Consider the following 15,723-nt stretch of genomic DNA (forward strand, 5'->3'; position numbering starts at 1 on the left):
ACACACATATCACAAAACAAGACAATTAAGCGATTCAGCGGGGGCTGGATTATAAGAGTAACCAGCAGAATAGCCAAGGAATGATAAGAACCTATGATAAACAGACAATGCTGCACCCTAGCAGCAGACTCAACTCTTTAGTCATTACCTGAAAGAGAGATTCAGGATAATACATTTTAGACACCATCTGAAAACTATAATTTAAGGTGCTGGGGGCTCTGTACTTGCTACAATTTCTATTTGGCCTTACAGGCTTCAGTCATTGCCACTATAATAAATTGACATTTGTATGGCTCCCATGGGCAATGTACAAGTAGGACTCTGGCATGTGTGTGCTTTTAAGCAGTGTTTTTATTTTGTTTTGAAGCAGTGTTTTAAAATACTCAGTTCATCGGCAAATCTTGCTTCTCATGGGTCTATTGCTGAACATACATCTGTGATTCACTTCAGTGCAAATGCATCTACAAAGTGGCAAGTTGTGTAGGGTGGGGTGGGGGAGGGGTGCAAAACGACGTTCAAGTGCTTCCACCCCAACACCCAACATGAGAAAGGTAGGTGTGTACTTACTGAATAATTAGCTTAGCAATAATCAGGGACTTCGACATTCATTCAGAAATAATCATACCATCAACAGTGACATCAAAACCAGAATTTGTTCTAGAAATGACAAGGAAAATCATTGCAACATGCTTCAAATCACTTAGGGGTAACACTGGAAATTATTCTGTGAAAGATGATATTTCAGGATTATTACTGTGGAGTGTGTGACTAAGCAATAGATTTGCTGCAGGATATACCTATGTTTGTAACACTTCAACATCTCAATAATGGGCAACTATGAGGTGGGGTAGGGATTATGCAATCTTGGAAACTGAAGCTAGATTGATTTCAGTTGCAGCATTTGATGTCATCCAGATTTTGGAGATCAGGATGCTATTTTAGAGTGAAGTACCAATGCTCCGCTGCAAACTGAGCAATACTCAAAGCTGCTGTTCACCATTAAAACACACCACTTACTACAACAGTAATATAGCAAATCTAACCCCTTTCACTGAGCTCCCAAAGTTCCCACCTTTCTGAAGCATTACAGTACAAAGAATGGCTCCGAAACAGTTTAAATAATTGCTAGTTCTTAACCAGGGCCCCTGAACATCATGCAAAAAGGAACAAGCCAGGATGGTGAACAGAATAGGGGGAGTAGGAAACAAATTGTGCTTATCTTTTATCAATAATTCCCCGCAATTTCATCTAACAATAACTCTTGCTGTTTGAAAATAATTTGGGCCCTTTCTAGCCACCCACCCCCCTACACATAGCAAGATCAATCAGAACAGGGAAGCACAGTGAACATACAGCATGTTAAACACTAACCCAGAATAACTGTTCCCAAACTCACTATAGATCCACTAATGGCTCCTTAAGGATTTGGACAAGACAGCAGTAGATACTAGGCAACTCAGTTGCCGCATGTACTTGAGTAGAAGGTTCCATCTAGAGGGTGGCCAATTTGCAATGGGTCTTTGTACATTGAGAAGGGACTTTGGGTAAACCTCTACCCTCCACCCTAGCCTTTCTTTATCTTGATCTTCTCCTGGATGAGAAGAGTTGCTCTTGCAGTCAAACTGAGTGTGATTTAAGTTGTGTATGCATATTATTTCTAACTGAAATTCTCCAGAAGGACTGCTCTATGACCACTATGAGGTATCACTATTTAAGTTGAATTCTCATAATTAGATAGGTTTGGAACTGGTGCAACAAAGATTTAAAAATCTAAATCTCATCAAAGTCAAACATCAGCTTTTTTTTTTATTCCCTCTTAAAAATAAACAACATTTCGGGAACTGGCTTTTCCCCTAAAAATTCCTGAGAACTTTCTTTAAATTTTAGGAGGAAGTAAAATAATTGAAGCAAAACAAAAAGAAAATGCAAACTAAAATAATAACAACACTGTCAAATGCTCCCAGAGTTTTTCATCTAAAAATACGAAACACATATTTTTGGTCTTTTGTTATCCTGTTTTGGTGGAAGAACGGTTCAATGTTTTTTTTCTCTGATTTCAGACTTTACAATGCCTTGGAAAAATTTGTAGGACTGTGCCAACAATATTTGAAAATATTTTTAAAAATCTGTTATTAGAACAGTTCATATAAATCAGTCTCAGAGTCCACATTCTCAAAAGGGAAATGTGGATTAAGTGCGATGGAGTACCGGTAACATCACCCTCTATCCACCTTAGTTTGGACTAGCTGCTGTGAATGTTACCGCAGTCAGTGGAGTTAAAAATATTCTGCAGCCTTTGGTGACTATAACAATATCCAGAATCTCCACTAATGAACAGAGCATAGGTGGCTAGATTAGATAGTGACCAGTAATTTTGTACAGTATCCCCGTTCTTCCAGACCCAAAGGTCAGCAGACTATTCAATCAAACTAGACATTTTTTTTTGTTTTAAAAATGTAAGATTCTTCAAAATAATTCAACAATTCGACACAGCCCTAAAGATCATGTAAACAGGACAAGGCCAAACACTTGGACACCTCCCTAACATTCAGAATTTTTTATCACTCCACAAGGTGCTGGAAGATGAGCAAGCACACAGGAGTGAGGCGTATGTGGGTGGGTGTGCATATGAGCTAGAACTGGGGAGGAGGGGCGGGAGAAGCATGGTAAATGCAAAGTGACAATATGTCTGAATGAGTGGGGAAAGGTAAGGGGTTTCTACAGATTGGACTGATTGAATCAGAAGCTGGATTAAATTAACTTTTAATTACAGTCACTTTTAATCACTGAGCTGACTTGACATGGGTGTGCCTCCAAACCCATGAAGACTTTCAAAGAATGAATGGTTCCTTCCCTTACCCCTACATCATTTGTTATTACCATGCAGACCCTTCTCCCTCACACCCATTCTACAATGCTTTACTTTGTCTATAAGAAAAAAAATAACACTACAGCCAAACACGAGGGCAATTAAAAAACAGAAAAAAGGTGCAATACTTATAACAACATTAACAACATTTTTATATAGTTTCCTTAACAAGTAAATGCTTTTCTTGCTCAATTTACCCAAAGGGGCTTAAACATGAAGGGAAGGAAATAAAGGAAAGCACACACTGCTTTTAAACTATTAAAGAACATTCATACGTAAACGTTTATAACTTTTATATAGTGATCGACCAGTGAACAAAGGTACTGTTCCTCCTCTCTGCTTTCGGCATTTATCTACCATTAATTGGGACCCAGTACCAGCCTGTACAGCAGCAAGACTGAATTAGTCTGCTGCCTGTTGAAGGTTTGTGTGTGTGTATATTAGGTGTGCGTGTGTTTGTATTTTTTAAGGATGCGTGCCAGTCTCCAGCACAACTGTACTCAATACATTTGATTAAATTATTTGAATTCAGAGTGAGCGAAATCTGTAATAACTGTCACTAATGGAAAATTGGACAGGAGATGAACACAAACCCATTCATAATACACGCCTGATGTAACATTTTAAAGAAATACACTTTCAGTATCCTTAAATTAAAGTTTAAATTGGACTTTTTGTTCGATGATGTGGTCACACACCAGGTCCGTTTAGGACCCTAGCTGTGATCCCTTAATGTACGTGCATCATTGTGCTGCATACGCATGCAGACATGCTCAATGTTTGGTGTAAACAAGAAAAAAATGCTAAAGTTATTCCTACACAGTCTGATGTAACTTTAAACCTAGATTTACAGCAACGTTTGTTTGCATACTTCAGGGTCAGCAAGTACACAGAATGGCCACAGAATGTCTTGCTGTTACAGATGGACTGTAACTTCAAAGAAATAACCTGTATGGTGTAGGGAAAGGAAAGTGAGCTGCACACAGCAAGGATTATTATAGCCATAAGCAGGGTTGTCCCCAGAGCTCGGTCCTATTCCAAAATCCCTGTGCAGTTACAGAGAAGCTCTTGTTAAGAGTGGAGTTGCTGGGGACTGTGGGATGTAAACAGCTGGCTGTAAACCAGTTTTGCAGACTTGTGCCGATGAGGCTTTGTGAGTGGCGACAAGCCATTTTGTGGAAGTGTCAATTTACAGGCAGTACAGGTGAACGTAGGAAGGCTCAAGCCAGCCAAGCCAATTGGAAAGCTACATTTCTGCTCAAAGATTTAAAAAAAACATAAAACATATACAAAGGAGGGAGGACTATATTAAAGGAGATTTTTTAATTAAATTACGGCAACACCTTCATTGGATTAGCTAAGTGTTTTGAATACCTCAAGAGGGAGAGGGCAGGGAAATGAATGACCCGCCAGGAACCCCCTGGTTTAAAAGCTTGGTACAGTACACAATGCAAGTCCCCCCCCACAACACTTTGAAACTGAGTGCAACATGTAAATTTAACTTGAAAACCTCTACACTCAGTTTTCTAACCTACATTGGTTTTAAGTGCTTATGTCATTTGAGTGTAGCATTCAGAGGGCAGCTCAGCCCAGAGAGAGAGAGAAAAAAAGAAAGGAAATAAAAAGACTACTGCGGTACTAAACAGTGGCACAGGATAAACTATTGACAGCACACAACGTCAGCAATACGATGATGACATGACACCATAAACAGGATGATATCTTGATCAGCACGTTTTAGTGGTGGTCAAGATATTGCTGTGCTATCACTAAATGAATTACAATTTTCTACAGAAAAATACAGTAACCAAATCTTAAATAGAGCGCAAAATAAGCAGCATGGTAGCGTAGGGCTGGGAACATCTCAATTATAAACCAAAATTAATTAAGACAACCTTTGGTTGGACAAGGGAGGCAACAGGCAAAATTGGAGTGAAACATCATCTCCTTGGATTAACTAACTTTGTGGAAATTGATAATCAAAATTATGCTCAGAACCTTAATCAAGCAGAGGCATCTCTGATCCTAATATCACTTTCAGGAGATGGAGGTTAATGCTGTTGAGATGCCATCTTCCCCCCGCCCCCCCTCCCCCCACTCCTTAAGATTATGCTATGCCATTGACTTAACAGCCCTTTGCAACCTTGCCCAAGCAACCATTATCCATCCTTGACCCTAGACAATGAGTGTGAGCTCGGTATTCAACCACAGAGGCATTACTGCTAATTTCAGCTCTGACCCCACCTCAAAGCCACACCGACAAAGGGTTGGTTGACAGTCATCACAAATAAAAACTGTGACTTCGCTTCCAACCCTCACGTACAGTGGTGGCCATGGGGATCAATTTAAAGCCCTAGCACAGCAGGCTCTGTGGCCGAGACAGGCTAATTCAGCACTGACCAGAAATCAAATGGAACCTCTCTGGTCTGTGTGATTTAGTAGTGGTCTTGGTGGTGTATTTAGTAGTCAGGGGTGCAGTTTAAGAGTCTGTGCTGAATTCCAACCCCACACCTTCCCACAATGCAAGTTTGACAATGGTAACTGCCATGTCCCAGCCGTAAAGGACTGGCACATACAGCACTGGTATGGGTGCATAGTAATAGCCAGTAACTTGTACATCTAATAAATGACTGCTAGGCTCAATGCCCGCCCTGGTCAATCACTAGCATTAATACGTGAGGTTCTGCCACGTCTCCGCTATTGCATGTCAGAGGACGGAAACGTGCCCAGTGCAAAAAAAAATAAATTTTAAAGCCTGCTTTTGAGTTTTCAGTAAATATCCTGTTGCAACAACTTCTCAATACGGAGGGGGGAGAAAAAGATCATGTAAGGAAAAACTATACTACCTTTTTAAAAAAAACTTATTTATTGTGTGATGGTAAAGTGTACTTCACATTTTTAATGTTGGCGTTCATGATTCAAGTATTTTGAAGTGTGATATGTTTTTTTTGTTGTTTTTAGTTTTTTATTTTTTTTGATTAAAAAAAAGTAGCCGAAAATTAGGAGGGAGGTGTCTATGTGCACAAAAGAGACTGTGGATGACCCCCTTAATTTGTTTCACTTTTTTCTTTTTTTTCTCCTTTTTTTTTTCTTTAAACTTGTCTTGAAACTTATTGCAGTTTGAAAATAAAACACATTAGTGCTGCTGTTCAAAAAAGTTCACGAGGTCACAGGTCAAAGGTTGAAAGCTTAAAAGTTCAAATTGAATCAGCCCCTCCACCCAGGAGGTCGCCCGGTAGCAGGGGTGCTGGACTGCCCATTCGGTGCGAATCGTCGGAATTCGGGGCCCCCCACAGGCTCGCCGTGTAGCTTGGGGTTGCCCAAAGCGAGGCTCCCACCAAGTTCCCACTACCCCTGCCCACTCCTCCGGCACTGTTCCACTGTCCCAGGCTGGCCCGACCTCCGAACGTATGCAGGCTGCTTCCGACTGGATCCATCTGACTCTGTCCTGTCTCCAACGTCTGCCAGCCTGGGGAAGGTGTTGACAACTGACCTTGTGCAAAATAGCGGTTGACTTCCTCTTCACTGACAAACTCAGCAAGGATGGTAGTGTTCCCCAACACACACCTGCAGAATTAAAGGAAAAGACAACTGGTTTGCAAGGGAAGGTACCGAGGACACAAAAAAGGTGCTCAGAAATGTAAATAGTTTTAACGGTGAACAAATGGCATTTTCATTTATTCTTTTGATTTCTCTCCATTAACTTTCTAACTTACTTCCATGAAAGTGGGATTAATTCAACCAGCAGCACTTTAGTAATCAGCGTATACACAAATCAAATAGCTAAGTGATCCTTTAGAAAGAAATAGAATTTGCCAAACTCATCCCAGGTTGCAGCAAGGTTAAGCTTAATGAACACACTGATGACTAGACACTCAATTTTCCCAAGTCAACCACTGCTATATTTTCGATTCTGCATACAATTCAAATTGATTACCACCCAAATAAAGCTGGCCAGTGCTGTAGTGGCATCGGCAATGGACTTCAAGGCGAGTGGCCCGGGTTTGAATCTGGCCGGCTCCTTGCACTTTCCATTTATGCTGGGTTGAGTATCAAGCTAGCAACTCGGCTTCATAAAAAACAGACCAAAAAAAGCTAAAGAAACAGCAAGGTTGCCACCTGATGCACCACAAGGCACAGAAAGCAACGACGACAACCTTACCCAAAACAGAACAGCAACAATAAAGCCTTATAAAGCAAGAGGAAAAATGTACCAGAAATGCTCAGTGGATTTTTCAGCATGTGCAATAAGCTGTGAACTTTGATGGAATGCACTTGATCATGGTTTTAGTCTGCTCTTTCTCTTTCAGATACTAAGTCTTCTGTTTGAATTTCCAGTATATTCTCCTTTCATTTTGGTTTTCCACTACTGGCAGCTACTAAGCTCCAGCAGAAAGAGCTCTTTTCTCATTGCAGGCGAAGGTTCACTTGCGGCTTTGCCAATTTGAATTGTGCGTTTCTGTATACATTTGCCTCTGTCATCAAAATTCTAAACAGAATGCAATGCTGAACGGAGAGGCTGGTGTCAATAACTTCTGAATAGATTGTTCTCACCTCCCCATCTAGAGAACAATTTAGTTGGCGGGGTGGGGGGGGAGGGGGAGAAACAGGCACAGGAATAATCTTATTACTTCAAAGCCAGATACTTACATGTGTAGCGCAGTCTGGGCCTTGGCAGCCTCTTGCTTGGTACTGTACCGGACCAATGCGGTGCCGTGTGTCAGGTTCAGATGGAATGTTATCAGCGGGCCATGCTGCATGCAGATTGTTCGGAGAGTGGAGCCATCAATCTGAGGGAAGCAATGTTAATCTACTTAAGTGAAAACTGCCTTTTCTATTTCTACTACTTTTCTAACAGGAGAACAGGGCCTTCATCCAATGTTAAATCTTTGTCACCCATCTAAGCGATGTCTTTTATACTTGAGCCTACAGCTAACGTTTTTCCAATAGAGCAGCTTAAAGATGGAGCTCAATCCCAATACTGTTCATTCTTTCCCGACCCAACAACTTCTGGAATCATCCGCTATGCCAACATAAGCTGTGATCTCGTACCCGGCCCTGCCAAAGCCTTTATTCCACATGGCCCAAAAGCTATCCACTTAGAGAAAGAAAACACAGCCCAGATTAATCGCATCAACCAAAGAGCAAAGCTTCCAATGCTCAGGAGCAATGCCCATCACTTTTTGGAACTGACAAAAAGCACTAAATTTCGATGGCACTGGACAGGAACTGGCAGGGATTGACTGGGAGAAGCCGTTAACAAATAAACAGACATATGGCAAGTGTGAGGCTTTGAAAAGTGAGATAGAGAGAGGTTAGAGGCAAAATAGTAAGATTAGGGAAGATAGTGAGGCTCTGGTCAGGAAAAAGGAGGCAACTGGAGCTGGGATCAAGGAAATTCCATGAGGTGTATGATAGATACAGGAATTCTGCTTAAGAAGAAAATCAGGCGGACAAAAAAAAGGGACAAGATATTTTTAGCAGATGAAGAAGAATCCTAAAAGACACTGTTGGTATATTAAAAGCAAAATGGAATGGGTCACTTAAGATTCACAAGAATGCTGCTGGGTGGGCCCCGAGTTAAAAAGAGAGTGGAGAAGCATGTCTGCTTTCCCTAGAGCAAAAGAGGTTAAGGAGTAGCCTTTGAGGTTTATAAAGACATAGATAAGGTGGGTGGTCACATCCTTTCTCCCCAGGGTAGGGAGTAACCTAAAGGGAATAGGCTTAAGGTAAAGTGGAGAATGATTTCTACAGATGTACCATTGAGAGGATTCTAATTGGCTGCAGCACCATCTGGTATGGGAGGGGTGGGGGCTATTGCATAGGATTGAATTAAGCTGCAAGGAGTTGTAAATTTAGCTTTATCGTGCACACTAGCCTCTGTAGTATCTTTAAGGAGTGATGCCTCATAGGCGGCGTCCATCACTAAGGACTCCCATCACCTAGGACGTGCCTTGTTCTCTTTGCTACCATCAGGAAGGATGTACAGGAGCCTAAAAGCACAGATTCAACAATTCAGGAACAGATTCTTCCCCACTGCCATCCGATTTCTGAATGGACATTGAACTCATGAACACTACCTCACTACTATTTCATTTTTGTACTACTTATTTAACTATATATATTTACTGTAATTCACATTTTCCTCTTATCTATTGCATCATACTGCTGTTGCAAAAGTAACAAATTTCACAACATATGCCAGTGTCATTAAAAACTGATTCTGATTTAAAGGGGATCTGAGTGTCAAGTTTTTAAATATAGAGTATGTGGTAGAGACAGGCACAAGAACAACTCTTGAAAGATATTTGGATAGGCACATGGCTCACGTAGGCACCTTAGCAAGGACTATTTGGACTGAAGGGCCCATTTCAGTGCCGTATGACTGCCTCCCTGCATTAAAATTTGGTTTCATCTTTTATTCCTCAAGTCAATTAATCAGTAGAACAGATATATCCCACTGGCTCTCCATAAAAATCACTGGTAGGAGGATTACTAAGGCAATTAATGTCTTGAATTCAAATTCAATTATTTTTTCAGATTATCTCAGTATTAGTGTATTCCATAATTCATAAGAAAAAGAAATTGCTGAACATACTCAAATGATCAAGAAACATCCATGGAAAAATAGTTAATTTTTCAGGACAAAAACCATTCATCAGAACAGTTTTCACAAATCCTCTGTCTTTTTTCATACTCAGCAGGTCTAGCAGTATATATATTTTGTTTATTGGATTTGTAAATCTTTGTGGCATGTTTGCTTTAGACATTGATATCCAAACCTTTGGTGTTAATCACTGGACTGAGTTCCACTACCCTTGCTGGAAAATATCAGGCTGCCCAGCAGACAATGACAAACAATTTCAAATGGTCAGACATTGAACACTAGGCTCTGCAATTTAGTGCCCTCAATTTAGAGCTTCAGGAAATCCTGGACTCTTCCTTTTCTCTAAGATTCCCTCAACCATCAGGCTCTTGAATAAAGGGAAAAACCACACTCACTTGCCCTATCATTGAGATGTTCCTTCAACCAATGATCTCACTTTAAGGACCCTTTATCTCATATTTGCTATTTATTTATATTTGCATTTGTAGTTTGTTGTCTTCTGCACACTGGTTGATCTTTCACTGGTCCTGTTATAGTTACTATTTTATAGATTTGCTGAGTATGCCCACAAGAAAATCTATCTCAGGGTTGTATATGGTGACATATATGAACGCTAATAATAACATTTATTTTGGGCTTTTGCTTCTGTCTCTGGCTCCTTTGTGTCAGCCTGATCTCCTACTCTGTCTCACTTAGTTTCCTCCTCCAGTTTTTCAATTTCAATCCATCTCTATGCAATGTATAGGATATCAACTACAGTTCGACATGCTATAATGGATATCCAATGAAAAGTGAAAAATAAAAAGTTTACAACAGGAATACCTCTTTTATGGAATCATGGAATAATACAGCAGTTTCTAAAACTCATGAAGAAAACTTTTTTGAAGAAGTTACGAGGAATGTTGACGAGGGTAAGGCAGTGGATGTAGTCTATATGGACTTCAGCAAGGCCTTTGACAAAGTTCCACATGGAAGGTTAGTTAAGAAGGTTCAGTCGTTAGGTATTAATGCTGGAGTAATAAAATGGATTCAACAGTGGCTAGATGGGAGATGCCAGAGAGTAGTGGTGGAATCTGTTTTGGGCCCAATGTTGTTTGTAATATACATAAATGATCTGGATGATGGGGTGGTAAATTGGATTAGTAAGTATGCCTATGATACTAAGGTAGGAGGTGTTGTAGATAATGAGGTGGGTTTTCAAAGCTTGCAGGGAGATTTATGCCGGTTAGAAGAATGGGCTGAACGTTGGCAGATGGAGTTTAATGCTGAGAAGTGTGAGGTTCTACATTTTGGCAGGAAATATCCAAATAGAACATACAGGGTAAATGGTAGGGCGTTGAGGAATGCAGTGGAACAGAGAGATCTAGGAATAACAGTGCATTGTTCCCTGAAGGTGGAGTCTCATGTAGATAGGGTGGTGAAGAAGGCATTTGGAACGCTGGCCTTTATAAATCAGAGCATTGACTACAGAAGTTGGGATGTAATGTTAAAATTGTACAAGGCATTGGTAAGGCCAAATTTGGAATAGTGTGTACAGTTCTGGTCACCGAATTATAGGAAAGATATCAATAAATTAGAGAGAGTGCAGAGACGATTTACTAGGATGTTACCTGGGTTTCAGCACTTAAGTTACAGAGAAAGGTTGAACAAGTTAGGTCTCTATTCATTGGAGCGTAGAAGGTTGAGGGGGGATTTGATTGAGGCATTTAAAATTTTGAGAGGGATAGATAGAGTTGACGTGAATAGGCTGTTTCCATTGAGAGTAGGGGAGATTCAAACAAGAGGACATGATTTGAGAGTTAGGGGGCAGAAGTTTAAGGGAAACACGAGGGGTATTTCTTTATTCACAGAGTGATAGCTGTGTGGAATGAGCTTCCTGTAGAAGTAGTAGAGGCCAGTTCAGTTGTGTCATTTAAGGTAAAATTGGATAGGTATATGGACAGGAAAGGAGTGGAGGGTTATGGGCTGAGTGCGGGTATGTGAGACTAGGTGAGATTAAGAGTTCGGCATGGACTAGGAGGGCCGAGATGGCCTGTTTCCATGTTGTGATTGTTATATGGTTATACGAATTGGCAGCTCAGGAAAATTTACTTGCTGACTTACAAAAAGTGACGGACACCAAGAAACTTGTATGCAATGCCTGGTGACAGTCAGTAGCTACTATGGCTTAACTAACATGCCAGAGAAAACATTATAGATGCACCAGGAAGCACAGCCAGCTCTGTGACATTGATAAATCTACTTTCATTACCTGTGGAGTGAGATTATGAAGAACGAGCCAAGAGCTGACCCGACCAGATCCACCCGAATTGCCATCACTCCAGTTCGAACCTAAAGAGAGAGAAGCAGATGAGGTGCATTTTTCTTGAAAATAAAGAATGTTTTTAATTTACAATAGACAGGCAGCCTAATTAATATTTACGAAGAAACAGAAGGGAACTGCCAAATTTCATTAACACTGGGAGCTAGTACAGAATGAAATTGAAGTCTGTCAGGACACAGTAATTAGTTACTGACAGGTTTGGAGGGACAAACTCAGGCATCCCTACACAAGTTTACAATACTTTGCAGCCAATGAATACTTGTCAAACGCAGACTCATAACATTCAGATGTCTCAGATCATAGAACATTTGAAACAAGGATACCACACACTCCTTCAAGGCTGTTCCACCATTCAATTCGATTTAAGAAAGTCTGATAATGCAGTTACTGTGAGTAATCTGAGAAGTACAAGCATGGCTAAATCCCATAAACAGCAGCAGCATCTACCTGACTAGGAAATCGTTCTGTTCACTCACTTCCACTTGAGGATTCAATAACCTTGACTCAACATCTGCTCTGAAGGCCACCACATCTAATAATACAATGTTTAGTCACACTGCACAGTAACAAGTCCTTTGACCCAGCATGAGCATGCGTCCATCAAATATCCATCTATACCAATACCATTTATTAGCAATTAGTCCATTGCCCCTTACACCATGGTAATTTAAATGCTCATCAGATAAAGAGATTAGCTTTACTTGTCACCTGCACATTGAAACATACAGTGGATTGCATCATTTTCAGCAATGAAAACACAGTCCGAAGATGAGCTAGGAGCAGCCCACAAGTTTTGCCATGTTTCTACCAACAACATTATAGCATGCCTATACATCTAACCCTAACCTACACGTCTTTTTAGACTGTAGGATCACCTGGAGGAAACCCATGTGGTCACGGAGAGACGTACAAACTCCTTACAGACAGTGGCAGAAATTAAACCCTGATCCGTTCACTGGCACCGCAAAGCATGACAATAACCATGCCATCCCAAGTCTTGTGGGAGCATCTGCCCCACCAGATTGCAGCCACCCTTTTGACGATTTCTTAACCTGCTTCCTTTGCTTTCAGATATCTGTCTCCCACTATTTTGTTAAATTCTATCAGGTTCTTCCTCAGCCTCCTCAGCTTTGCAAACGTTTTATCGAACTGTATCAGAACTTTCTTGCTCTTGTATTCTAATGAAGACCAGCATCTCATATGCTTTCTTCACCACCTGATCTATCTTTAGAGATCTATGGCCATACACTAGTGCTTGTCCCATGTTACCTCCCAAAATGTATCATCTTGAACTTGTGATTAAATTGCAAATGCTATTGCTCCACCCAATTTACAACCTAATCAATATGTTCTCCATCACTGCATAATAGATCAGTCTAGATTATGCATGCAGGTCATCATTCCTCCAGGGTAATTTTGTAGCCAGAGTTGAGCTGTGAACAGAGTTCACTGACTCGTGGCCTGGGATTTCCTTACATTGATTATGCAAGCACACCGAAAACAGTAATTTAAACCCAGAAGAATGAACTTTATAACATAAAATAACTTTGAATTGGAGTGACAGAACCAAAGATGAGGGAAAAACAAGCAAGGTACGCACTAAGGGCATATCGTGACTCCTGCATGCCCCATCCTCTGCTGAATCGGGGTGCTCCGCTACCCCATGGAGATGAAGGAGGTTTCTGATTGGTCAGTCCTGGTGGCGGCCGTGTTGGTGGGTTAGTGTTTTTAGATGACATCTGATTTTTCCACATCCTAGGATGTCCAATCGGATCTGGAGACCATGTAGACTTGAAGTCACTGAACTTGGCTGGAACAATAATGCGATGAGGATGCTGTTAACACACAACTAAAGGAGCAGTACAATTGGATCAGAACCCCTACACCAGAAAATGACACAATATATTTAAAATCATAAAAAGATTCATGTAAAAGTCTAAAGCTAAAAGAAAATCTTATTTTTAGCACATGTATATTCCCTACTTATATTTTAGCAAAGAATATCAAAAAAGCCAAATCAGTCCCATAACTTATTCACTTTGCAATTGTGTATTACAAAAACAGTGAAATGAGATCAGAATTAAATCATGCACTTGAAGAGGAATGCTAGTTTGTACAAGGAAACTGAGGCAATAGATTCTGGGACTGGAATATGATAAAGAATAAAGAAAAGAACTAGTGTTATGGACTAACATGAGAATTGAAATTAAAGCTCTTGCCTAATCTAACAATTTAACGTTGTACTGCCTCTTCAAATTTACAGCAGAAAACAATGGACTTTAATGTACAGATAAATCTGCTTAATTACAATGCACAGTAAACTTCACATTATTTACATGGCTCACAAATGATACAAATCCGCCATTACAACAGTTAATATGTATCCATAGAAGGGTACAGGGAGTTTAAGTGAACAGTTCAATGTAATACTCCTAACCTGAAGTGCTCTGTACGGTGCTGTAGGAGCTGTTTGAGGCACTATAGGACCAGGCACCGGGTGAAGGCAGCGAGGTGTTCAGGGAGGAACTGGACCCTGTGGATAAAAGAGCATAGTTAAAAATTAGGGAGAACTCACTTCAAAAATGAACAATCTGAGCAATTGTTACCACATTAATGCCCTTTCACAATAGCATTGTTATGATCACCACACACAAAATGCTGGTGGAACACAGCAGGCCAGGCAGCATCTATAGGAAGTACAGTCGATGTTTCGGGCTGAGACCCTTCGTCAGGACTGAAAGTAGTAAGAGATATGAAAGTGGGAGGGGGAGGGGGAGATCCGAAATGATAGGAGACAACAGGAGGGGGAGGGATGAAGCTAAGAGCTGTAAAGTTGAATGGCAAAAGGGATACACAGCTGGAGAAGGGCAAGGATCATTGGACGGGAGGCCTAAAGAGAAAGAAAGGGGGAGGGGAGCACCAGAGGGAGATGGAGAGCAGGCAAGGAATGAATGTGAAAGGGAGAGAGAAAAAAGAAAACAGGAAAAATAAACAAATTAGGGATGGGGTAAGAACCACCAACCTGATGGCATGAACATTGATTTCTCTAACTTCCATTAATGCCCCCTCCCCTTTTTACCCCATCCCTTATTTATTATTTCCCCTTTTTTCCCTTTTCTCTCTCTCTGCCCCTCTCACTATCACTCCTTGCCTGCTCTCCATCTCCCTCTGGTGCTCCCTTCCCCCTTTCTTTCTCCCCAGGCCTCCCGTCCCATGATCCTTCTCCAGCTGTGTATCCCTTTTGCCAATCAACTTTCCAGCTCTTAGCTTCATCCCTCCCCCTCCTGTCTTCTCCTATCATTTCAGATTTCCCCCTCCCCCTCTTAAATCTCTTACTATCTTTTCTTTCACTTAGTCCTGACGAAGGGTCTCAGCCCGAAATGTCAACTGCACTTCCTCCTATAGATGCTGCCTGGACTGCTGCGTTCCAGCAGCATCTTGTGTGTGTTGCTTGAATTTCCAGAATCTGCAGATTTCCTCATGTTTGCATTATGATCACCACTGTGGGCAAACCTACAGACCCTGCAATGCCCAAGAGTGTCCACCTCATTTCTTGGTGTTCTGCACATTCTATCCCAGTAGAATAGGCACTCAGGTCTCTCAGAATTAATATAAAGGAACATTTTAAAAAACTATGATAAACAGTAAGCTCCCTTATACCTGTGCTCCTGTCCCTGAGAAGTTGGTGTTCCGAGTCCGGGGATGGGGGTGCTGCAGAGCTGTTTATCATGCTCGCTGGGGTCGCATACGGGTCTGATTCGGGGTCAATGTTTTGGAAACCCTTCCATGGTTCCCCAGGGCGGAACTCTGAAAATTAAAGCAGAGGAAGAGAATGCATCAATTAATTTTATTACCACATACATGAGACACAAAATGACATTAAAACAGAGCACATAATGACGGTCATTTAACACGATGTTTCAA

The 15,723-nt window shown here is 41.0% G+C and overlaps 1 protein-coding gene across 6 annotated transcripts in view; it reads right to left on the reverse strand.

Moving 5' to 3' along the window:
- Nucleotides 1–475: 475 nt before the first annotated feature.
- The window catches only part of tnrc6ba (trinucleotide repeat containing adaptor 6Ba), a 196,546-nt gene continuing 181,298 nt past the window's right edge, over nt 476–15,723 (reverse strand). For all 6 annotated transcript variants that reach the window (XM_059953568.1, XM_059953567.1, XM_059953570.1 and 3 more), the window contains 6 exons: nt 15,460–15,606; nt 14,237–14,332; nt 13,400–13,609; nt 11,728–11,807; nt 7,520–7,659; nt 476–6,436 (listed from right to left, as the gene is read on the reverse strand). In XM_059953568.1, coding sequence (XP_059809551.1) covers nt 6,067–6,436; nt 7,520–7,659; nt 11,728–11,807; nt 13,400–13,609; nt 14,237–14,332; nt 15,460–15,606 — 1,043 coding nt within the window. In that variant the 3' untranslated portion in view covers nt 476–6,066. The remainder of the gene's footprint in view (nt 6,437–7,519; nt 7,660–11,727; nt 11,808–13,399; nt 13,610–14,236; nt 14,333–15,459; nt 15,607–15,723) is intronic.

Source organism: Hypanus sabinus, chromosome 29 (genome assembly GCF_030144855.1).
Source record: "Hypanus sabinus isolate sHypSab1 chromosome 29, sHypSab1.hap1, whole genome shotgun sequence".
NCBI lineage: Eukaryota > Metazoa > Chordata > Chondrichthyes > Myliobatiformes > Dasyatidae > Hypanus > Hypanus sabinus.